Source organism: Buteo buteo, chromosome 22 (genome assembly GCF_964188355.1).
Source record: "Buteo buteo chromosome 22, bButBut1.hap1.1, whole genome shotgun sequence".
Lineage (NCBI taxonomy): Eukaryota > Metazoa > Chordata > Aves > Accipitriformes > Accipitridae > Buteo > Buteo buteo.
The window spans coordinates 25129090-25155045 of NC_134192.1; the positions used below are offsets into that span (position 1 = coordinate 25129090).

The following is a 25956-nucleotide window of genomic DNA, read 5'->3' on the forward strand; positions in this document are numbered from 1 at the left end:
CAGTATTTGACTGGTTTAAAGCATACCATAGGCTGAAAAATACTTTCCGGTACAGACAGGACTTAAGGGACTGTTGCTGTTGTTATGTGAACAACTAGCTGGGATGCTTAATTTCAACCAAAAATTAACTCTGTCACCAGACTACCGGTGCAGTTTGTCTTTCACACAGGTCTTTTCAAAGCCCCTCACACCTTGAGAATAAGGCATGAAATGGGACAATTACTGACAAGATCAAAACCCAGGCTCACCTCTGTCCTCTGATCTTGCTGTCAGTTGCGCCCTTCAAGAATGCTGCTATCTTCTATTCCTCATATGAGAGCTATGCAGATCCTACCTAAATTGTAGGTTAATAACTGGAGCAGCAATTCTATCCCCTTTTCTTAAGGCAAGAAACATTTTGAGTGATTCCACATCTTTTTAGCAGCAGCAATCAGAATCAGTGACTCATCTGTAGATGCTGCTCAACTATCCTTCCCTGACAATCTCCATTTCCAAGGCTTTTCTTGAATTACTGATTAAACAGAGGAGATGCAGTCGGCTGCACCATATCTGCCATAGTTAAGTCCTGATGCAACAAACACCTCCCTGTCTCGCCCTCCCAAGCATCCTGCCCGTCCTCCCGGTGCAATCCTGCTGTCCCGTCCTCAGCAGGGCCCAGTGCACCCCCTGCTTCCCCCCTGTGCCACAACTGCACAACCACCCTACACTACACAGCCTTGGCACTCAGTTTGAGGTGCTACAGTAGAGCAGACACTACTAAGAAAAAAACAGCAGCAAATATAAAGGCTTTGCTAAAAATGCCTTATTTATCCAGCAATTTTTTAGATTCCAGCAGTACCGGACCTTTCCTCTAATGACCTGTTACCTTTTTTCTCCTCTCTATGCAATCAGAAATCTGCAAAGGGCTAATTTATCTTTTTCCATAAGGCCTTCCATACTGTGCTTTCCGTGTTCTTTGCACCATGTATTTCAGATAGGAAATGAGCAAAAGTGACTCTCACAGTAGCAGCTGTTTTGATGACAGAAGCAGGACCCCCAGAAGACCATGGAGTATTTTTGAGGCATAATTATTTAAAGCTGCAAAGTAGGTTAGCAATTAAGGCTTGAGTGGCTTTTTAAACAGCTTTTTAAATAGCTGTTTCTGCATGAGAAGAGTTGTGCAAGTCCAAATACACCTTCATGCATGTGTGTGTCTAGTGTACCTATACATGTGCATCTACCTAGGAAGGGTGCTGAGCAGAGCGGCCCAGAGCTGCTCGGGCTCTCCCTGCAAACCCCTGTTTGCTCGGCCAATCTTGCCCCCAGCTGCCCACTTACGGATGGAAGTCAGAGAGAGCTGGCAGACACTCAAGGTTAATTCTGGCTGTGAGACAGGCTCCTCCCGGGTGTGACACTCTTGTCTCCAGGGTTTGCACAGGGCAGCATTCAGCCCCTGCATCCCATCATGTCGGGAGATTGATGTTGCGGCAGCTGGGGAGAGGCTCAGCTGCAGGCTGAGCCCTGCAGCACCAACGCAATTGCCAACTCACTCCTGCACCTTTACTACTGGCGGCCACTGTCCAGAGCAGAAGGATTTGCCCCAGAACGCCCTTGATTTTAAAAAGACGCCAATTTGCCTTTTTTATTTTTAGAGGGAAAATTGTAAGAAAAACGTAACTGAAAACATCAGCAACTCAGAGTGAGCTGTGATAATGGTACCCTTAACGATCTATTTTCCAGTTTCCAAGAGACCTTTTAAGGGCATTCTCAAAATATGTAGGTAATAACACAGCAATGAGCCAAAAAGATGGCTTATGGAGGCTGCAGGAGCATGTGGACTGGCAGCTTTCTGGGCAGAGCCCCTGACACCCACCTGCACAGGCGTCCCAGCGACCAGCAGCATTTGCAGCTCCTCCACCCCTGCACAAGGGACCGGAGGGGTGGCTCAGCAGCTCATGATGGGCTGCTTAAAATCTTTCCTCCAAGAGGAATTTTTTTTACTCTTTCGGTACCTGCTGATTGCAACCACCCCACAGAGCCACAGGAATACTGAGGTCTGACAAAAACAAGCACCAAGTGAGTTGTGGAGGGCTCCAGAATATGTGACTGTAGTTTGCACAATATATGGCAAGTGTCACACTGCCTCAGAACTCCAAAGCAGGGAGATAGCGCGGCGCGGGCAGACACAACTGGTGCAGCAGTGACGTTGGGTAGAGATTCCAGCTCTGGCGCACAGCTTGAAGGCCAAGGTCAGGGCTGCTCACAAAGGAGCTCGGTGGTTTTCAGGGGAGAGAAAAAACAACCTCACTATCTCTCTTATGGCTACAGGAAGAATTTTACTGTTGTTTCAGAAGGGTTCTTTACGGAAACGGAGAGTATACTGAGCTCCTGCCACGTGCAAATATTTCTGTAGAGTAGGAACTATAATTTTGCAATGCAAGCACTTGTTTGTCAATAGTTAATTTCACAACACACCCAGAAAACCAAGGGCAATCACAGATAAGAGAATGTCAACCACTTCTAATAACCCACAAAGAAAGTTTCCATCTCAGCAACAGACAGCACATGCTACCCAAAAGGAGCCAAGGCACAACTGCCTCCCACTGCCCAGAACTTCTGACTCCGAAGACAGACCACGAAAAAGTATGTTTGCTGCTTTATCTGCATGGCTTCTGCAGTCCATGCCTACCAGCTCAAATAAGATTAATTCATTAAGCAATTCACCATGCTAATATAACACAATGCATATTCCTTACACTCCCTCTGTTTTCCATCAGTTCGACATAACTGAACAAACACAATTTCCACCTCCTTCACTCTTAAATTTGACAGCTGCAGCAGAATAACCCACCAGACTGAAGTGAAGCATTGCAGTCTTGCTCTCTGCACGGCTGTGCCCTGACTACTGGCATAACCTCCTTGTGGCATCAGCTCACTGCGTCAACTGCTCAGTGTCAGCGTTTGCACCAATGGGCTTGGAACTCACTCCAAGATTTAGCTGCCTTGTCCAGAAACACTTCTGCCAAAGCACAATGCAGTGGATTTGCAAACACAGGGACTCAGCTGGATTGGCCTTTGGAGAATCCCTAACCGGGATTTGCCTGCCCACCCACAGCGGCTGCCACGCACCCATGCTCATCCCGCCTGACCAGCCATCAGCTGGGAATCCCCAAGCGGAGTGCTTTTGGTCCCACGCCTTGCCCTTTGGGCAAAGTGGTTGGTGGTTTTGCACTTTTACAATGCTATATCTAAACACCTGCCTGGCCATAATGCTCGAGAAGATGCTGCGCCATGAACTGAATAAGCACTTGCACACAAACTTGGATGACACAGAATGCTGTCCGGTCATTTCTGAGGTACTGCAATGTTATCAGGAGTAAATGTTGCCTTTAAAATGGCATCGTCTGTGCGTGACATTTTCAAACACAATATTAAAAGTAACTGGCTTCCTGTCAATGGAGTTGCGTGGCTCATGCCTGGACAAAGGTCTATGACTCACGCCGAGGTGCAAGACCCATGATTAGCTAAGAGCACGACTGTTCATTTCAGGCACAAGTCTCATGTCCTCTTGCACATTCCTGTTTCACTGCCGCTGGCTGCAGCCAGAGCTGAACTGAATCTTCAATCCACAGTCACTAAGTCGCACTGATTCAGATAATAAGGCCTGCATGGAAACTTTAAAGCATTCCATCTGTTAAAACACATCGGGCAATTTAATCTATAAACATGCAGCCTTGTACACTGAATTTAAATCCTTTTTTCTAAATAGCCTTGAATATGTTTCTAAACTGACCATTTCTTGTTTTCCTGTATAACTGCTGGAGGCAGAGAGGCAAGACAGCATCTCTGAGAGAGCAGAGCATGGTGCACACTGTGAACAGGAACAACACGTATGGGAACTTGATCTTCACTGGATTTAAATAAGCGTTAGCAGATGACAACGGGTTTTCCAAACATCCCTGGCAGTGAGGGCAGACAGAACTGGCACACTCTCAGGAGAAGGTCCTCCCACCAACAGCTCCCAGGAGCAGCAGCATGGGGCTCTCCAGCAGAAATGGCAGCAGCTCAGAGGCTGCCTCCAAGCCCAGGGGGCACAAATAATTTCAACAAATCCATTTGCAAATCTCCCAAATTAAATTCTCTTTTTCCTTTCTGAATGCTCTATTTACTTATTTTGACAGTTTATTTTTCACACACTGGGTGCCAGCTGCAGCTGAAAGCCCACCTCTACCAGCCCAGACCCAGGCAAGCCCATGGCTCTTTCCTTTGCTGCACAAGAAGGCTGCTCCAGCCTGGAGCTGCACCGAAACTGGCTGCTGTTTGCCCCATGGGGAGGCCTCTGTCCCAGCATCCAGTGGACAGTCCCAAACAGCCACCCCAGCCAGCCGAGCCACTGCACACCCACTGACGGGGTGGACAGCAGAGGCCATGTCATAACCCAAACCACTGGGGAGTCTCCTGATTTTGATGACCATCATTGGCTCTCACCTTCCAGTCATCCCTAAGAAAGAAGCAGAAAATGAGGTTAAAAAGGTGACAGGAGGCAGGCATGCTATACCAGAAATGCAAAGCCTGGGCAAAGCCACTCTGCAGCCTCTGTATCACACAGGTGGCCTCTGCGGTAGGCAGCTGCCTGCATTTTGTGAACCCAAAACTTATGCCTCAAAACCTGATCTCCAGCCAGTGAGCTCAGGAAGCAGCTTAAATAAATGAGCTCAGAGAAAATGAAACACTTGATTTCCCCAGACAGAGGAGGTATCTATGAAAAGAGACAGCATAAACGTATTGCAAGGTTATTTAAGATGGGAACTCACCTGATTATGAAGCATCAAGGGGACAAAAAGCAAAACAGGAGTAATGCAAGCAAGCTTCAGCCCTGACGAGCACCCCTGAGGTCATCAGCGCTGTACACCATATCGTCCTGGTGACAGCAGAGTCACCTGGAGCCTCCAAGGACAAGACCTTGGTGTCCTTGGTGCACAGACAGCCCTACTTATTTCCCAAGGAAACAGTCTGTCCTGACTAATATCTTTTAAGTTAGTTTAACCCACACCATAATCTTCCATTCTTAAATCCATCTCCTCTGCTAACAAAATGTGCCTATAAAGAAAATCACAAATCATGAGATACTCTTGATCCATATATTTCACGCTCCAAGAGACACTGCCATCATGCCAGATAGGGAGGACTGGCTTACAGTCCCCTAGAAAGCATCCTGGCCATTACTGTACTTGGCAGGGTACTGCAGGCTTGTAGGACAACGTACTAACAGTCTGCTTTCATAGGAAGACAATTAGCTTTCCCTCTTTGAAAACTAAGTGCAGTGATACTTATTAAACACTTAGGAAGAGATTATGCAAGTTCCTTGGGGGCTTTTCACAACAGTCCGTTTGAAGTGCAAATCTCCAGATGTAACAAAATGTCTCCCTGCCTGAGCCGGATCCAATCCCCCCCGCCAGGCCACCCCTCGGCAGCCTACCTGTGCTGCGGCTGGGAAGGGGGACTGGAGGTTGCCGGACCTGCGCCAGCTCCTCACGCCCCGAACAGTGCTGGCGCAGCGCTCCGGGGGCAGGAGGGGTTCTGACAGCAGGAATCCCCATCCTCTCCCAGGGCTTGCCAGGCTCACGCGACCACGGAGATCGATGTGGGGCAGAAGACTGGAGCTACTCTCTCCACATGCCCTTCACATGCAGATTAATGTTCCTTTTGTTTTCATAGGACACGGATCTCAACGCCAGCACTGCATTTATAAATTAGACAAGTAGTCTCTGCTCCGGCTCACAAAGCCTTTGTAGAACAATACCTGCTCCGAGACTTTTCTTTTCACTGGCAGGGTATAGGGACAAGGGGAGGCTTGCAAAGAGGCCGGGTGGTTGGCCAGCACACACAGACCCATGTCTGGTGATGGGGCGCAGCCAGAGCACCTCATGTGAACTGGCCATTTGGTCCCCAAGGTATCTCCACAAATCACTTGGCCAATCAACAAAGCGCGGTCATGTCTCAAACTGAAAAGAGCAGCTGCTGGAGGGAGAGACGATAGGGTCCACACGGCGCTGGCAGGATGGGGGGACTGATGTCAGTGCCATATGCAGACGCTCTGCTCACGAATCGTGCCGCCTCTTTCCGAGAGCTGGGCTGACCCCTCCAGCTGTCCCTTGGCAGGGACCAGAGGAGGATGCCTGCTGGAATGGGGCTTCCCTCGTGGTCCCCCCAGGACCTTCAGCTAACTCCATAGAATCTGATAAGGGACTGCAGAATGAAAACCAAGGTGGACTGATTTAAATCATTGTCATATAGAACTTCAAATGTAATCAGAATTTAGCTTGGCACCAAGTATCCCTCTATGCAAATAATCGATTTTCATCTTTTCTACATCTGTCTTTTGCAGTGATTTTCCCTGAAGAATGCAATCAGTAATGTTCCCTATCTTCACATTTTCTCTTTGCAATGTGCAGAATGTGTTCATTTTAAATAGGGCCATGTTGATGCCTCTGCAGAGGATGTGACAGTTCATTAGCAAGAGCCTTCTCCTGTTTAACAATTTTTTTTTTTTTTGAAGCAATTACACAGTTTGTCATGACTTTTGATTTTCCACTCTATAACTCAGAAAATGGTGTATGACACATTTCTTATTTATTAGATGCTGGGTTAATATTTTATTTGTGATATGTGTCAAGTTGCATTCAAACGGATCCATAAAGTCAATGGAAATGTGAACATTTTAAATTGCTCTTCTGGTAAGTCAGAACTAAACTTATCAAAGCAGAGTGCATTTCAAATCAATTGACTACTAAAGGCAAGCTAGGCTTATTTGTGAGCTGCAAACTTTGCTGACTGGCCCTTTTCTAAGGGATCTCCAAGATTTAATAGTCATTGGATACCACTATCCCATGCCTCATTCTCTACTCAGGTTGAAAGCAAACCTTACACATTTCTGGCTTTTTCAACTCCAAGTGGGTCTCAGTTTTGAATGACTAGCCTTTGAACTGAACTGGCTGAATAAATCGGATTTTCTCTACTTTCCAGAGCTTGTTTAGCAGTGCAGCCAATTCCTGGTGCTGATGTGCTGACTTCTGCTGGGAGCCTGACCTCCTCTGAGATGCCAGAAAAACCCAAGAACCACCCACCATTATATTTTACTGACCTCCCGTGAGTTTCACAGACTCTAGTAAACACAGGCTTCCACATTCTTCCACGATGAGAAAGTGGGAATACGGCTCCACACCTTGCCCCACTTGCAACATGTCCTTAACAGCATTCCTCTTTCTTACGGACAATGAACTGCCCCATCAGCTCTGCAGCTGGAGATGGCATCTGCCTCTGTGCCTGCAGGAACTTGTGGAAACCCATTTGATAATCCCACTCCCCAGTTATTCCACCAAAGAACAAGTCAGTGCACAGCGGGGCTGCAGACCGGAGCCCTCCCCACCACACTCGAACCCCAGACCACCAGTACAACTTCCATAATGGGAAGGCTCCCAGCCACATTGCTAAAAGATGACAGGATTAAATCCCAAACTTGGATATTTAAAACACATAAAATTTTCCCCACTTCATTTGGCAGTGGAATTATTGCTAAGGAAAGCGGTGCCATAATTTCTGTATTTTTATGTCTCTATTGGATGAAGCATGAGTTGAAAACAGGCAGATGGCAGACAGTGGAGGAATCCAGCATGGAAAAATGAGAAGACCACAAATACCACTTATATCGGAGGCACCCAACCAGGGAGGCACACCACACACACGAGACCTGCTAGCACGGGCAGCAAAGCAAAAGTCAGCATCGCTGCCTTTCAGAGGACCACTGGTCCAGGCTCTCCCACCTCCCTGCTGCTGGGTGGGCCAGCACCCTCCTCCTCCTCCTGGCAAAGCACGGCAGCCCTGGGGAAGGATGGGGAAGAGAGGAAGAAACAGAAACATCCATCTCAGGGAGCAGCCCTTGCCTCCCACCCTGGCCCCAGAGCATCCCCTCTCACAGAAGTGGGATGCCAGGACTCGCCGCAGCGGCTGTGCATTGCCAGCTGTGCCAGCTCCTGCGCCACGTCCTGCTCCCGGCACAGCTGTGGGCGGCTGCTGAGAGCCTGTGGTGGGCTTCTTGGGTTGGCTGAGGTAGGAACTTCAGCTGGTCTCATAACTTCCTGGCAGAATTGGTTTATTTTTAGGCATGTTTATACCAAGACTAAACCTTTGCAGAGACACAGCTGCGGGGGCATAAAAATGCTTTTCCTTATTATGTCTAGAAACGGGTATAAGCTATATCTGCAAAATTTCTCTTCAGCTCTGCTGGCAAATCACTTGTTTCCTAGAGGAAACTTACGCAACTTTCACAACTTACACAACAATATCATCTCCCCATGCCCTCAAAGCAGATCATGCTTTGAATCATCTCATAAAGAGCAACCATGCAAATTATAGCTAAAGCTTCACATATCTGTGGTCTTCCTGGCACTCTTAGCCCTGATCTCAGCAATGGAGGCAACGCAGACGCATATTCCTCAGCATCCCGCAGCAACCAGCTAACATCCAGCCAGGTCCTCCTGTCCGCGGCCTTGCCTTTCCTGGCGGCTGCCGTAGGGCCCGTGCATGCCCACGGCACACATCTGCCCACGCCTGCTGGCTGCAGCAGGACCATGGCACCTCTGCGAGGCCGGGCTGGCAGCGATGAGCAGCGAGTGGCGCTGGTATGAGCCCTGGTGGCATACTCAGTGAACCCAAAGCATCCCAACCTGGCACAGCCCTGGGAAATGGCGCCTTGATGCCGGTACGTTCCTTTAGTGATATAAGGCATGGACAGCCAGACCTGTTGTTTTGGGGGCTGAAAGCATTTCTTGGGAAGTACAGAGGGCAGAACCCTGCAACAGCAGCAATCCGCTGATCCCAGGGGATGAATGTGCTTAGGAACTACCCCATAACCAGACAGGCACTGAAATCTGCAGACACACCAGCCCTGCCAGGCAGCGATGTCCTGAGAGAGCTGAGGTGCCTTTGCAATCATTTACGAGCCCAGCACTCTGCCTGCTTCACCTCTGCCTTGCTCTTCTGAGCCGGCGAAGAATGAAAGCAGCTAGGAATCATTTTCTTTTAAGCCCGCCTGCAAACCAAAACACAGATGCCACATCTAATTTTAGGCCTCCTAGCCTTGAGAGTGTTCTTTTAATTCTCTTCTAAGCAAGCAGTGAGATAGTCATCTCAGGACAAAGCCGCTGAAGCAGCCGAGCACCCACCTTGACGCCAACCCTTGGAAAGCTGGAGGGTGCGTGGGGGCAGAGCCCCATCCTCTCCTCTGGCTGTGAGGGCATGGCTCTGCCTGGCTGCCTACACGGCTGGGAGCAAACGGATCACTGCTGATCCCAGGGGATCCCCACAGGACACACGGACCCCCCTCCGTTAACTTGGGCAGGCACGCAGAGGGACTGGCTTGCCACCCTGCTAACCTCAGGCTGCCCTCTTACCCCTGCTGGGGCGTGGGCAACTGTTCCAACTCAGGCCATAATTCAAGTGTTTAAGCACCAACGTGCCAAAGCAGAGGGTGAGCTGAACAAAGAGAGAACCACTGCCCCCCACGTCCCTCTTAGCTGCCATCCTCAGCACAGCTACAGCGGGAGGATGCTCCATCCCATAGGCGCTCCAGCACTGCCCCACTCTGCTCCTCCTTCAAAGGCACCCTCGGAAATGGCCAAGAACCAAGGACCTGGCATTTGGCACAGGCTGTGCTATAAACAAGAAAGGGAAAAAAAAACCACCCTGTGCTGCTATTGTTTTTCTCACCATTTAAAGATGTTCCTGGGGACTCAGGAGCAGATCGGGAAGTAATGGATTTCTTTGCAAGCAGAAGATCATATTATCAGGGAAAGACTTTCCTCTCTGACCACAGGGGACACATAAAAACAAAGCAAATAACTGAAAACCAGAAAGCTAAATCCACGTGAACAGGCTGAGTTAACTGGGATGACCCCACACGTTCTGAAGTGCACAAGCATGCACAGGGACAAAGCCCAGAGCCAGCCGAGGAGGGAACATGGTCCCCATGGGACGCACGGCTCCAGGCTTCGGACCTGAGCCAGACACGTGCCACCCAGCCCTGCCCTGCTAAACGGAGCTGGCACTTCCAGACAGAGGGAGAAGGGACAGACAGGGACCTGAAGGGTTAGTTCTCAACTTTGTGCCTGAGCAGTGACAAGAAGAGGTGCCAATTTCGTGCCAGCCCCCACGATGTCTCCGCGCAGAGGGTCACAGACCCCCATCCAGCCAGGGGGGCACCCGTGATGGGTGCTCCTTCCCACAGACAGTGTGGTGCAAAGCACCCATTTCTCCACCTCTCCTCCACAGACAGTGTCTGCAGATGGATTGCTGCAGGCACTGGGGCAAGGGATGGAGATGTTATTTATGCAAGAAGAGAATACGCATACAAAAAACATGTGTTGTGTCCGTGGGTAGAAGATGACGCATGCCCACAAATGCACACACACACAGGACCCAAGAAAAAAAGGTACATCATCTGAATAACATCTTCATGCAGTATTTCACTTTCCAGTTAATGCACCTAATTGCAACCCAGATGAAAGCAATTAACCTGATCTGCACACAAATTACTTTTTTCCTTTTCTTTTACGAGAGTAAAGAGGAGCTGCCCAGATAGCCCATCCAAACCCTCCCCAACAGCACGTCAGAAAATGTGTGGACACTGCTGCTGCCCGCTCCAGATAGGCAGGGAGGGGGAGGAGGCAGGAGCCTTCGCTAGGAAATTACTGATACAAAAACTTGTGCCTGGACTCTGTTCTCAGCACACGGGCCAAGGTCAAAGCATTTTTTCTGCTGCTTCCAACCGGCAAAGAAGCTAATGCAGCTAAAATATGTACCATCAGTCAAACTGCTGAAGGGTTGGTGAGAAAGCACCAGAAAAAGAAGTATCATCTTGGGAAAGAAAAGAAGTAGCCCTCTAAGGCTGTCCCCAACCACTGAGAACATGGGGGAGAGGAAGCAAAGGCCCGGATTTTCCCACCTCGTCCCAGGAACTGAACATGTCCCAGTGACTCTATAAAAGGTGTTTTAGGAAATCTGCAGCCTCCCCTCTGGCATTGGTAGGGATTGCTCCTGATGGCAGCAATGCCAGGAACACCCAGCGGGACAGTGGTCTGGCAGCGCAGGTGAAGATGCTGTTGCAATGCAGGATTTACCTCGAGGTTCTGCCCAAAGCTGCTAGCTGCAGCCAACCCCAGTTTCTAGTCCCCACAGGAGCACATTGGTGCAGAGGGAGAGGGCACCCACCAACCTGCACCCACCCAGCATGCACCCACCCATCCCCAGACTAGCCGTCGGTGCATCAGACCCCTCAGGCTCAGGCAAGAACTTAACCCCGAGCTTTGCAGGTGGTGCTGGCACCCCGGATCAGGTGGCCAGCATCCAGGGACATCCCTCCCAGCGTCGCCTGTCCCAGACACCTGGCTACAGACATTAAATGAGTTAAAAATAAATCGTTACAACTATGGCCGTGCACAGCGAGCAAGCAGTGTCCGGGACACTGCCCGGCACGCTGAAGTGACTCTCCACGCTCTGCACAGCATGACCAGAGCTCTGCCAGCTCAGGCGCACAGCAAGTGTGTTCTGGAGGCAGTCCAGCTCTCCATGGTGCAGACTCACTGAAGTCCACTACGGTTACATAGAGTAAAATGTGCCTGGCTGGTCTCTCTGGCTAACTCACAGGCCAGCTGCCCACAGTGCTCCCTCGCTCTCGCAGCAAAGGACGCCCCATAAAAACACTACTGGTGTCCCAATATCGGTGGTTCTGCACTGACTTTCTAAGCCTTATTTAAGACCTATCTTTTGCTTCCAGAGCTGTTTTGGAAGTGGCAGCCACCTTGCCTGCAATCTCAAGGACCTCAGCATGGTCCATGGCATCACAAAGCCCCTTGGCAGCCCCACACCCCAGGCAGCGTGATGGAGGCACCCAACCAGCTGCTCCAGCAGAAACACAGGCTTATCTGCTGCTCTTCACTGGGGATTGTTATTTATTTATTATGGTGTTCTCCATTCCACTTTTTGATTGCACAGAAAAGTCACTGGGAGACCTGCAGAGAGCTCAGAGTATAATCCACGCTGTGCAGATACCCGAGACACCCGGAGCAGGGCAGCATCCAATTCCCGCTGCAGTGGGACAGGTACCCACTGCCTGGGGAAAGGGCATCAGCTACAAATATTTGTAGAGCTGGGCTGTATTCTTAAGATGATTGCTACTTCTGCAAAATCACTTAATCTGTGGTCTGTGTCCCGACAAATCACTCTTACTGCTTCTGAGGACGTGTCAGCATTTGACTTTGTTTGTTCTCACTACTTAAAAAGGCCTCCCCAGATGGGGGGCTGGGGAGTTTCAAACCACAGAGGAGCATGGGTGACCTTGCTCTTTCTGGCTTCTGCTCAGATTGCACTAAACAGGAAAAAAAGCAGCAGCAAGAGAGCAGCCCGAGCCGAGCCTGCCCTCCCTGCCCGTCCCGTCTCCCTCTGCCCGCCGCCCACACAGGCACCCAGGGAGTGCGGAGGCTCCCGCCTGGGTCCCCCGAGGGGAGGTGCTGTGCTCCCGTAGCCCCTCTCCTGCAAACACAGTCCGGGCGCCTGGGAGCTGGATGGGGTCAGACATCCCCAAGGACAGTACTCAGGTCTGCTAAAGTAAATGGGACTATTGACAGGGTGTAAAGTCCAGTGCACAGGTATGCTTCTGCAGGACTCTCCCAAAACTGAGCACAAAACCCAACGCGGCCCCCCACAAGCCTAGCTCTGACGACTGCCAGGGCCCACAGCTGTTCATAGGCTCTGAGGGACTGCTGCCAAAGCCAAACAGCTCCCGACAAACCTCATCCCTCCTCATCTACTGGAAAGGAGTAATACCTATTTTGCATGGTTGCCTGGAGGCTAAATGAACTGCTGCTCATAAGCGCTTCAAAAGAAAAGTGCCGTAAAAGCACAAAGTACTATTACTGGCAGTATTTTTATTACTGTTAGAGGATACAATGAACTGCACTTAAAAATACCCATGAGAAGCATTGGGGTTGTAATAATTATTTTTAAAGCAGAATAAAACACAAACCCATGTTGCAACAACTGCCAACACTGCCTGTCACAGGCACCTTGTCCAGGTGAGTGAGGCATCTCACTGCCTGAGTCATGCAGGGCTACTGGGCTCTCCTGGGGCAGCTCCTTCTTCACTTTGCCCCACATCCAGAGCTGGCAGAAGGATGAAACTGTAGCTGGACATGGATGAGTACCACAGGCAGATCAGCAGAGAAGACAGAGGCAGCAGTAGATACAGTGAAAGGGAATATGGATGAAGAACCTCCGTCACAAGTCTTTGCCATGACAACTGGGTCAGTTCTTTTATATTTTAATGATCTCACTCATACCACTACTATTGTTAAAAAATAAAGCCAGTTCTCATCCACACAGCATGCAGCGACTATGGACACCAGGGCCTCCAGCCTGTCTGAGTTAAAATCCCAAAGTGACCAAACTGCTTTCTTCCACCACAGGAAAACAAACACAGCCTGGCTTCTCTGAGGCATTCAGCCTCAAACGCCAGGTGAGGGCTGGACGAGGTCACTCCTACTCAAAAGCCAGGAATGCTCATCCACACAGATGCAGCCAGGTCCCTGTGTATAGCATACCCAAACCACAGATAACTGCCAATTACCCTCCGCAGACCGCTAAAGCAGTCCAGAGGTCCCCAGGGACCTGTGGACCAACTGAAGGCTGCGGCCCCAAAGCTTTGGCACAATGCTTGCCAAGCCACGCCAAGGCAGCCGGGGCTGGCGGAGCATGGCACGCCCAGCCCAGCAGTCCCGCCGCCACCCACCACAGCTGAGCTGAGGTTTATCTCGCCACCTTTTCACGCCGTAACTGCCAGCGCTGGCTTCTCACAGCCCTGTTGTCACAACCAGCATCTCAAAATGCTGAGAATCATTGAACGACGTAAAATGACCTTTTTTTCCCTTCCCCAGCATCAATCCTGCCTTGCATTCTGTAAATCCCAAGCCTTGAAACACCTCCCTCCCAAAAGACAAATGTTTTCACCCAGTCAAGAGCACAGCTCACCTGCCCAATCAGACTCCAGCTTGCCTGGCTGGCAGCTTCCTCAAGGTTCAGATTTAACTCCCTCTGCGTGAACTGTAAGCAGAGGATGAATGCCTCCCACAGCCTCAGCGCTTGGGATTTCCACTGGGACCACATGAAATCACGGGGATCCTTCGCTGTCAGCACGAGCGCAGTAATGGATGAGGCTCCCTGCCTCACTCACCAGCAAAGCCCTCAGTCAGCAGGACACCGCTGCTCTCAGCAGCACTGTCAGCCATGCAGAGACACGTCAACTTCTTCCACAGGCTCTTTTTTCTCGAAGCAGAATTTATGCTTTCTGCTACGCAGCACAAATCTGAAGTTCACAAGACAACTTCTTTTACACGCTTTAGCTTTTTCAAGCAAATACTTTAAAAATCAGACCTGATTTCCTATCCCTGGATCCCAAAACTCCTTCCAAAGGAAGGCTCACCACTCTGCAACCACTGCCTATGAAACTGAGGCCTCTGGACATCCAAGCTGGGGCTCCTGTCACCCTACTCATGTAGGTGCTAACTCAAAACTGTGAGTGATGGGGCCACTGGGAGTGTATCATTCTCACCCCTAAGGATGTACACAAAATTTAAGATTTGCTTCTCACTCCCCAAAATAAATGAGCATTTTTATTCAGCTTTCTGCCATATGACCCATCTCTGCAAAAGATCTGAACTACAAGGGACCTACAAGAAAATGAATATGCTTTTGTGTACCAGGTAAAAGTTGTTTGTATCCTCCTACTGTCCATATTCACTGTCAAATCCTAAGTTACTCTTTGCACTAATTAATTTAAAGCTCTCATGCAGAGCAAAACAAGCTTCCACAAGGACCCGTACATGTGCCGATACCTGGTGCAGGGGGGTACCTCCTGCACTGCCGACACACCCAGAGCCCATGCCCAGTTCCCTCGCCCGAGGAGTGTGCTGCAGGACACCACAGCCATCAGGGCTCCCCAGAGCTGCAGAAGAGAAGCAGTGACAGTAGGTGCACGTGCAACACAGTGCTCCATACGGTATGGCACAAGCACAGCATCTGGCATCCAACACCCAAACCCCACTGAGCAGTGTGCCAGGCCCAGTACAGACTGAGGGACCAACCCTTCAGGCTGGCTGGTCCGCCCTCACCCTCGGCAGCCAAGGATGAGAGGGAAAGGAAGCGGGACCCAGACGTGGTAGTGCTCCCACCTGAGGCGAGCAGTAGCAGGGCAGGGCAGGGACGCCCCATGGGTGAATGCTGGATCCCAGTGTCGGTGCAGCAGCAGCATCAGCAGCCGGTGGCGTGACCCCTCAGCACTCACCGCATCCTACCAGTGTACTGGAAGGTAACTTCTTCAAAGAACACTAACAAGATCCAGACAGCGGTCCTGTGGCTTTCCCTCACTCATCACCCGCTGGATCATGAAGCCTAGGCTGTAGGGAAGGATTCTGAGCAGGTTACCCATCCCTCTAAGTCCGTGCTGCTATGCAGGTTTCCCATGCAGAAGATTTGTAGTGGCCAGAAAGAATCTTCCGGGTGTTCCCTGCTGGTATCTGTGCCAGCCCGTGCAGGAGGAAGAGAAGATCCAGCTGAAGCAGAGATTCACAAAGCCACTGCCGGCCATCCTCTGCTGCCGTGGCTGTGCCCCGCAGACGCCAGTGAGGTGCACCCTGGAGCTACCTCTTGACCCCTGGCAGCAATGAGAAGCTGCAATACTGCAGTTTGGTTTGCAATCCAACAACTGTGAAAACGGACAGCAGAGACAGGATGGCATGCCTGCACTGACCAGGTATTAAGAGATGACATGCCTGTATCTGCCTCTTCATTGTTTACCGGGCATAAACGCTCCACTAAAATGGGAGACAGGACATCTGCCTCTTGTACATACTGTCTCCTGGATCTCCTGAGGAAAAGAAAGAGCTGGAAAGGATCTGGTACCCACATAGAAAACTTCACCGTTGCTGCATTCCTATGAATATGGTGAAAAAGTGGGTTCATCCAAGGTGAGAGGAGATCGATCACTTCTGGCAAATGCTCACATCTTACCTAACAATAATAACAAAGGAAGGTGCCCATGTCCTCCTTGTCACGTCACCAATTTGACATGGTGTCAAAGAGAAGTCTCTTCCAAGCTGACACAAGTCACTTGGTCTGTCTGAGTTGACTTTGTGGTGTTTGCTTTGTGTCAGCTTCTGGTGCAGACATCCCTTCTGCAGAAAACATTCTTCAAGGCAGCAGCAACACTGTAGGAAACCATAAGAAAAGCTGAGGAGCAAATGGGCACTGGTGCCTGAAGTTCCCTCTCTCTCTCTCATTATCTCAAGAGAGGTGGTGCCCCCCCAGATTGTGCTGATAGCGAAGTCATGAAGATGCTGCATCTGCTACACGTGTACTGTGGCAGAGACCTGGAATTCTACAGCTGCCTATGCAGTATTTTCCAAAAAAGAAAATTCACTTCAAATTACAAAAAATACTGAAATCAACTGAAGAAGAGGAAAAGACCATGTCTCATAAGCCCTTCAGGCAGCTAGGTTCATCTGATGCTTCTTGCTTAGCATTGCCTTCTGGCTTACGATGCCGTGACAATCCTGTGCTGGTTTTTTCCACTTGCAAATGTGCTCAAGACTGCTAACATCCTGAAAATGGTACAGAGGAATGCAGAGGGAATGGAGCAAAACAGGCATGGCTGCTATCTCTCAAGGCGCGTAGATCATCTTGCAACATACCAAACATTAAAAACCTCCTTTAAAACCTAAAGTGCATGCAGAGGTATAAGGCTTATCAGGCTATTACGTCAAGATTTCTGTGAGCTCTAATGCCAAAGGAGGGTTTTGAGGAACTGCGTGACGAGGGGCAGAAGCTGCTCGGGACCTTTATAAACAGCTGCAATGCAGAGTGTTCCCAGATTACACTCACGAGTTACTGCGCACCAGCTGAGCTGCATATCCTGCTTGCCCAGTCCAGTTGCAGAGGAGGCTCCGCTCTCCCAGCCTGCCCTGGCTGGGGTGGGTGCTGCCCGCCGGCTGCCTCAGGGGATGGCTGCAGGCAGGCAGGCTGAGCACCATGCAGTGGGGACAGGGTCCCAGCCAACACTGCAGCCCCACAGGCTGCAACGATCTCATGGGCACAACGCTCCCAGGCCTCTTGCTGAACATCTGTGCACGGGGGAACTTAATTTTTTACATATATTTCCAAAGTTTAACTGTCAGAGTCATACAACTGCTGCACAGACCATTGGTATCTACCAGAGCAGCTCAGAGAAACAAATGGTTTTTACTGGAAGTAGTAGAAAGTCTCCCACAGAATAGTTTTCTTTCAGTAAACGCTCATTTGATAAGTTTAAAACGTTCCACTGGATGATAAAGTAATATGGTTTTTTTTCTTTTATATTTAACTTTGTAATCTTAGCCTACAATCACACGCAGCAAGTATCCATTTCAAACTAAATAGCCTACTGAAGCAGCCCAGTGGACAGCCACCAGCGAGCATACCAAGTACAGACTGACAGCAAATTGGAATAACAATTGCCAATACAGAAATGGCAAACTAGGACTGCCATTTTAAAATCAGCAATTTATAAAGTATGCATGAAGCTCAGTGCCAAGACAAAAATGTAATTAATATGAATGACAGAAAAATATAAACAACTGAACTACTACTCTCTATTACAAATTATTTTCAACTCTGTGAAAAGGAACTGCTTTCATCATACCAAAACAAAATGGTCCCATGTGACTAAAACAATTTCCAATGTTTTAGGAAATTTGGGGATTTCTTCCTCCAATAAATGGCAACAACTCCAGCTTTCCTCCCAGTTCAGAAGCACACTTTTTCTTCCCTACCATGCACAGACTCTGACTTCTGATCAGCTCCAGCTTTCACTGTGCTTTTTCTTTGAGCTGCCTATCTGAAATTTGCTGTCCAAGTACTGCATGCCATCTCTTTCATTCACCTGAGAGATGCAATGCAAAGATGCAACCCTGGCACGGACACAGAGCAAACTGTTGTCTCCTGCCTGGAGCTAAGCATGGCCTTGGAGGGTCCTCAGAGCGGAGGTGAGGGGAGTTGTGCATCATCCGGAGGGGCTGCCCTGGTGGCGGATGGTATTCAGCATTCACTGCCTCGCTACAGTGTTTCCACTTTAATTCTTGCCAGGATCTCCCACACCTTCCTTGGTCTGAAGCAAGGGGCCACAGGCAAAGACTTCCAGGAATCAGCTGCACCATGCCACAGGGACACGCCAGCAGCAGCAGCACGCTCCAGACACAAGCACCCACAAACCTGATAGAAGGTCCCGGGCTCCTCGGCACAGCACAAGCATCTGCCCCATGCCAATACCTTCTACGCTGCAATGCCTGCAGGTGCTTTCAGCAGTGTGGTGACAGATCATCATCAAGTGCAGCCGCAGCCACCAGCAGCAGCACCATCCTCCCGCTCGGTGCGCGGCAGCAGCCCCAGGGTACGCGTGTCCCGTTGGAGGGGCTGATCCTGCCACGGGGCTGATGCCCGTCCCTGTGGCCTCCCAAGAAAGAAACATGGGTGGAAAGGCACACTTGTGCAACCAGCACGGTTTTCTTTCAGATATGGTAATATGCAAAGCTACACGTTCCTACCCAGGCTGCAAACCATACTTTATCTCTCATTCACAATCAGTATATTGAAATACGTTGCCTTTTGACCTCAGAAAAAGAACCAAATCACTACCGATTTTTAACTAGCTCTCTGGCTGGAATTAAGTTCTCGGAACAGGAAAACCAATAGGTTATACTATAGACTGGCTGCAAGAAGTAACGCAAAGGACAGCTATCATCTGCAGAACAAATAAATACCAGTGAATACTGTAAACAGCAGAGAAAACAAAAAAGCTGTGCAAGTAGGAGAATAGCTGTTGTGGGCAAATCCTTTACAGCTTCCTGCCCTGAAGTCCTTGGTAATACAGGACAGAATACACAAAATGCCTGTATAACTCAAACTCATCAATGCTCCTTTTATACATTATTTCTTTGGTGAAATTTTCTGAATTCTCAGCCACTGTTTTTTACACCAAATGTCATGTAGAGCTTATCCTGTCATTGCAACCAGCACTTAAGAGAAAGCTGGGGAGGGAAAGGTAATCACTGTTGCTATGAAGAATGAGACTTTGGAACCAGTTTCCAGAGGGTATAAGAGCTCAAAAATTCAAGACATGTGGAGAAGAGGATGGGAAAGCACAGAAGAGGATGGGGCAAAGTCTGCCCTTGAACAGTTTTATAATGAATGGGTAAAAAGGCAAAGAGATGTTTTGTGTCATAAGAGCAGACAGGCGGGTCCCACACACACACCGTGCGTGTATGCCCTCCATAGCCCATCCCTTAACAAGGTGACACATCGCTCCTTCCCAGTGGGAAAGGGAGAGCTGGACAGTGGGAGAGTCAGTGCGAGAGGAAAGGGAGTGAGGGACAGAGAAAGGAGGGAGGGGAAAAGGAGAGCATTTTATGAGACGTGGTATATGCTATGGAAATACTAAGAAACCCCAGAACCAAAATCAATTAAGTGGAAGGAGCAAGTCAGAACATAAAGAACACCAGAAATGGTTATTCTTCCTTCATTCATCACCAGAGACATAAATCCCAATGTAATGGCAAAGGAAAGGGCTGTCCCAGTCCCTCGGACAGAGCTTTCGCCACCTCCAGCACTGCATTCGGGCCACTGCACTGGCAAGCACAAACCTGGGTGAGGATGGAGAGTACCAATGCTTCTTTTAATGCCCATGGGCTCAGCCAGTGTGTTAACACAAGGACCATGATCCTTCCAGTCTGGAGTGTTTTCTGGGCAGTTTCAAAAGAAAACAGCCAGTCTCTCCATGTGTTATGCCATCAGGACCCAGGCTCCAGACGTGGATTTCAGTGTGCACCCAGCGTCAAGTCAAACAGCCCATCTTTGGAAAGGGCCACTTGCTGCTCTCACACCACTGCGGGCTGAGTCTAGGCAACTAGCTGTGGAAAAGGATAATCTCATTTATCAATTCAAATGAAAACTAACTCATGGGAAATACTATATAAATCAGCACCCTCAAAGTGAAATAAAAACAAGTCAACTAGCTAAGCATGGAAGAAAATGAATGAGCTTTGGCTTGCATGTCACGGTTCTTCAGATAGCAACTCTCAGGACCAAGAGAAAGGAGCCACAACTGCTGTGCTCCCAGTACAGCTGTGGGGAAGCCAGCAGTGCCCATCCCTGCAGCTCTCCCTGATCATGAGGGGTTCGCTGCACTCACTGCTATTCTGCAAGAATAAGGCTTGAGCAGAACTTGAACATCCCGGCTACTCCTGTTATCTATCCTCAGCGTATCACTTGTTTCACAACCTTAACTCAAGCCGTGACAGATGAGCATCTTATCATAGCCTGGTAGCGTGCCAATTCAAGTTTAAAGGAGTCTTGAGTTCTCTAAACCAGACACAGCACTGGTGCAGGACTGTCATTTTATTCTGTGTTTAAAACAGCCTTCTCATGCCTCTCAGTAGGGACAAGAATTGAAAGGTGATGAGGAAGAAATTTTTTTTTTGTGCTTTCTCTTCTCCTTTTATCAGGAACCTTCAAAAACCTTTAGCACATCGCTGACTTTCCCAGCCACCTGAGGTTTGCCATCCATGGATCTGTACCAGCACCTGTGGACCACGAGTACGAATTACAAAGCTGGCCAGAGGGACAGGCTTCAGAAACAGCATTCCTCCACGCAGGGCTTGCCTTCAAAAGAAACATTTACATAATATCACTATTCGCCTGAGCAGAAAGGTCATACTGACAACAACAGACAGGACAGTCATCCCCTTCCCAAGGGCTTTTGAGTCCCGCCAGTGAAGAGCTGAGGGTGCCCCAGCCTCCCCTGGGGAAGGGGATGCCCAAGCAGCACCCAGGCAGGTGCAGGGCAGCTGGGTACAGCTGGGAGCCAGGGCAGCCCAGAGAACGGCCTCCTGCCTCATCTCATCTCCTAGTGTAATAACTCGCCCTTGATCTTTTTATCAGAATCTTATCTCCTCCTTCAATAGGTAGAAATTATTACAGGCATTATCTGTAAGCGGTGTCACAATTACATAGCTGGCCACAAAAAGATTATATAGCTATTATGCCAGGTGATGCATAAACACACGGCACTCACCCAAACTGATTACAACCGAACCGAAAAAGGAATCTGCAGGTAGGTGTGACCACCAAACACAGGGATACCAAACAGATAACAGTAGTAATAGCAAATGCCACTTAAAACACATCTGAAACTACATGGACAGCTAGATTCTTCTGAGCCAATTACGCCTTAAATTCGTTTATCACCTTTGTTTCCATTGCTTCAGTAATAGCTCCTTCTTTGATTCCATTTTAGCTTAAACCAAATAGGCCTACACCACTTACTCACCCAGCGCTGTCTTTTAGTCTTACAAGTCAGTTTGATGCCATAACTTTGGATTTATTCTATCAATGCTGCGTCTCACTCTTAAAACAGGTTATTTAGTCATCTCGAGGACTGCTGGTAATAATTATGCAATAACGAGCACAAAGATAAACAGCTATGAGTCCACAGTGTAACAAAACCTTGGATTAATTGCTAATTATACGTAAGCATTACTGGCACAATCAGGTACACCATATCAAAAGCTTTAAAATAAAACAAATCATGTTACTGCCTACTTTGTTTCCTATGTAATGTTTCAGTGCCTCTAAACCCAGACAAATCCCCTGCTCTGCACAAGCAAAGGCGGGGGGGGCAGCACTTACGGATCTGCACAGGTCCCAGCAGCCATCCCACCCTGCGCCTGGAGAGCACCGACCATGCCACGAAACGGTGAGTGGGGCTCCTGCCGAGGGGGCACCTTAACTTGGTCCCATTGGATCTGTTGGCTTCCAAGGCAAACCCCAGCAGCTGACAGCATCTGTTTTACGAGCTGTGCATGCTGTATCCCAGACCAAGGTCGAAGCCAGCACCTGATTTTTCAATAATGATCCCTCAAGCAGTTCAGCACCGCTCTCAAGGCTTTAGAGGTAAACTCTTCTACTCAGAACTCCAAAACCCCAACTGATAGTAGTTTATATAAAGGGAAAATGCAAACAATTCCCCCCAAATATTAAGAAACTGTTCATGTTTTAGTGTCATATATTGGTGGGGGTGTTTAACTTAAAAAACACCTACCTGTGCCTGACCCAGACTACATCAGGGCAGAGCTGGGGTTTTGAAGAGAAGTTCACCTTGGAGGGAAGGGACGCAATCCTGCTAGCACAAAGCAGGGCCATTCAAAACGAGAAAGGACTAGGAGCAACACACCTTGAAATGCTCCTTATTCTTCAAAGAAGATTGGGCTGCATCTGCAGCTGCTGCCGACAGCACTGCAACAGCACAGGCACCTGAAGCGCGGATCTCCTTAGGCCGGGAAAGCTGCAGGGAGCCCGTGGAAGTGCCCACCACCACTCAAAGAAAATGCTGTAGACTACATTTCCTAAGGCTAAGAGGGTAAAGCTTTCTGTGCAATGCCACATAGGGCAGGAACTTACACTTAGCACTAGACGCTAGCATGGGAGGACAGGTCCAAAGCAGACCATCCTTTGGTGAGGAAACTTTATAGTAAAGTGTTTGAGCTCCCATGACCATTTCCTCACAGGCACTGCTGCCTGGGAAGCTGGTACATGAGCCACTTCCCCCGGCTCCAGCTGCCACAGAGGCTGCTCATTGCACTGGTACTGCTGTATACCCAGGAGAAAATTAAAAGCCACAGCAATGGATAGGCAGCACACTGTAAAGTTAATGGAGACTTTGCTAGGATGAAATATAAACCTGGGAGCAATTAACATGTACAGCTTTAGCCAGACCACAAAGGAGCGTTCTGCTTTCCTTGCAGCATTTTAAAACTGCATCCGAACACAGAGAGGGGTACAAACACTGCCAGTCCATTACACCTTTGCAGCAGCTGTGTAACCCTGTATGAGCACAGAGTTCAAAGGACAAGATAATGGCACTTTAAAAGCTCTCTGTGCTAGCTCCAACCCCACTGACCCCTGCAGAAGTCTGCCAGCAGGAGCCCAGGCCCCCTCAGAGACGCTGTGCCAGGGGGAGCGGGGACATGGATGCCGTCGGCTGAACAGAGCTGCAAGGAAGAGGATACACACTTCCCCCAGGAATAAGGGGGACGTCATTTATCTCTAAGGCAAGACTCAGGCAAAATTTACCTGCTGCCCAGGTCTGGCCCACACTACTGCCTGCTGACCACCATGTAAGCCCAAACCTCTTTTCCTTAAGGCAATATTCCCTATCTGTGCATGGTTCTATTGCACAGGCTTTGCCAGCAAACAAACCATCGCAAGGCTGAGCCTTCTGCTATCAAAAACCTGCATCACCCATTGACAGTATTTGGACGGTTGAACTTTTCTGACTTTATTCACCCCTGCTCACTCTGTGCTGATTTCCGCAAAGATTTACCCAGACCCCAGAGAAAGATACACAGGGTATGCTCAACTCCTGCCGCTGGTACAACACTCATGGCTGGACTCATTTTGACCTGTCCTTACTTTTACCCCCTTTTTTTTTGCCAAGCCTTCAACTTCTTTGTAAAATCCCCAAGTAAATTACTGTGTGGAAGATAATTACTACACTGCCCGAATAAAGCTGTGAGCACTTTAAAGCAACAAAACAAGCACAGAAGCACAAGCGATTGCCCTGTGCTAATTTAAAGGGAAAATCTAATTGTTCATTTTAATCTTTGCTCCCACCAGAGTTCCATGGGGCGAGCATGTGGATGTGAAGCTCCAACAATGTGACCCCAAGCTGAGGCCATACCAACCGCTTGTGGATGGGGCTACCTCCAAGCTGGCAGAAAAATGCTTTCATGGTCACATTCTCACTCCCGTTTCTATCAGCTGCAGCAATTCTCTTGTGCAGCAATGCATTTTGCCATGATGAAAGGTGACGATGCAGTATGCCCACTGGTTTAGATCGTGTATACCTATTTTACAGACACTTAATCTTTTTTGAAGTTAATTCACTAGAAGAAATTACTTTTGATCGAATCCTTCTCAAACAAACCTTTCCTCCTCTGCCATATTCCTAACACTCTCGTATCTCTACTTTAAAACACATTTTCTATCTGTACTTAAAAAAAGACCTTCAAAGCACATGCAGTATTTCTCTGCCTATACATTCAGCAGTTTCCGCCTGTTCTGCACAGCTCATTCCCCATTCGTCTAGCTCACGGCAGAGCAAGGCGCAGGGAGAATTTCAACTCGATCTCGAAGATCAGTCCGTGCTTCAAGCACAGCATCGGGAATCCCGCAGCAGCCGACAGAACAGCTGCGTAACGAAAAGAGATAAATGCCATCAACCTTCAGGGGACGGCGGCGAAGTCCAGGAGTTCAACGCGGTATTTCTGGCACAATCTTGCCTAGTAAGTCACAAGTGACAGCGTTTCGGTAAAAAGGAAGGCTCCGACAGCGGAGAAGTCAATCAAGCCGGGGGCAGCCAGGGCAGAGGCGGGCTGGACCCGCGGCGTCCGCCGGGGCAGCTACGGGAGGCAGCGGGGAGTCAGGGGGGGACTCGGCGTGGGACGCGGGGTGCCTGCGGGATGCCGGCGGGACGCGGGTACTCACCGGACGTCGCCGTAGGCGCCGGCGTAGCCCTCAACCCAGGGCCCCAGCTCGCTCTTGATGCAGGTGGCCGGGGCAGCGAAGGGCGCCCGGCCCGCCGGGTACCAGGCGTCGGCGGGGAAGTCGGCGGTCTCGGCGGCCGGCCCGCGCCCGCAGCCGAAGGGCCCGGCGGGCGGCTCGGCGCAGGGCCCGCAGAGCTGCCCCTCCTCGGCGAAGAAGGCGGGCCAGGGGGCCGCGGGGCCCGGCGGGGCCGTCTCGGGGCCGAAGCGGCACGGGGTGCTCCAGCCGCCGCCCGCCGCCGGCACCGGCGGCCCCTCCAGCTTGACGCGGGCGGGCGGCGCCGCCAGGCTGAAGCCGGGGGGCGGCCGCGCCGCCGGCCCCGGCGAGCCGCGGTAGAGCCCCGGCCCGGCGGGCGCGTCGACGGCCAGGGCGGCCTCGGCGCCCGCGAAGGCGGCCGGGGCGGGCGGCGGCTCCGGCGGGTCCCCGCCGGCCGGGCGCGGGGCGCGGGGCGGCCCGGCGGGCAGCGCGAACATGCAGTCCTCGCGGGGCAGCGGCTCGCCCGGCGCCTCCAGGGCCAGGCCCATGGAGGCGGACACGGCCCTGCAGAGCTGCTTGGCGCTGTCGCCCAGCGGGTCCTCCTTGGGCGCCGGCTCGGCCTCGGGCGGCGGCGGCAGCGGCAGCGCGCCCGCCTCGCACAGCAGCTCCCGCAGCTCGCCGGCGCAGGGGAACGGCGAGCCCATGTCGGGGCCGCCCGCCGGCAGCGCCCTCCCCGCACCGCGGGGCTCCCGGGGCGGCAGGCGGCCGGGCGAGCCCGGCGGCGGGCGGGCGCCGGGCGGGCAGGGCGCGCACTCCGGCGGCTGCGGGCTGGCGGCCGGCTCCTCCCGCGGCGCCTGGAAAGCCTCGCAGACGCTCTGGAAGAAGGTCTGAAAAGCCCCACGGAAGGTCCTGCCCCCCGCCCGCGGGTAGACGCGGCCGACCCCCAGCTGCACCTCCATGCCCGCCGAGCGCGGGACCGCGGAAACGGCAGCGGCAGGCGGGGCGGGGGCGGAGAGCCCCGGCAGCCGCCCCCCGGCCGGCCGGCCGGCCGCCGTGCCGGCTAGCGGCGGCGCTGGCCCGCGGCGCCCATCGGCGGCGGGCGGGGTGCTCGGGGCGCGCAACAGGCAGGAAAAGTTGGAGCCGGGGCGGCGGGCTAAGGCGCGGCTGCCGTGGGCGGCTGCCTGCGGTCCGTGTGAGCGGTGGGGCGAGCGGCAGAGGGGGAAGGAGGCGCGGCGGGGGAGAACGCCCCGCTCCACCGGCGCG

The 25956-nt window shown here is 50.9% G+C and overlaps 1 protein-coding gene across 2 annotated transcripts in view; it reads right to left on the bottom strand.

Moving 5' to 3' along the window:
* AR (androgen receptor) overlaps positions 1–25773 on the bottom strand; it is a 59293-nt gene extending 33520 nt beyond the window's left edge. The window contains exon 1 of one of the 2 annotated variants that reach the window (XM_075054096.1): positions 24661–25773. In XM_075054096.1, coding sequence (XP_074910197.1) covers positions 24661–25652 — 992 coding nt within the window. In that variant the 5' untranslated portion in view covers positions 25653–25773. The remainder of the gene's footprint in view (positions 1–24660) is intronic. The other variant, XM_075054095.1, reaches the window with a different exon arrangement.
* Positions 25774–25956: the final 183 nt, after the last annotated feature.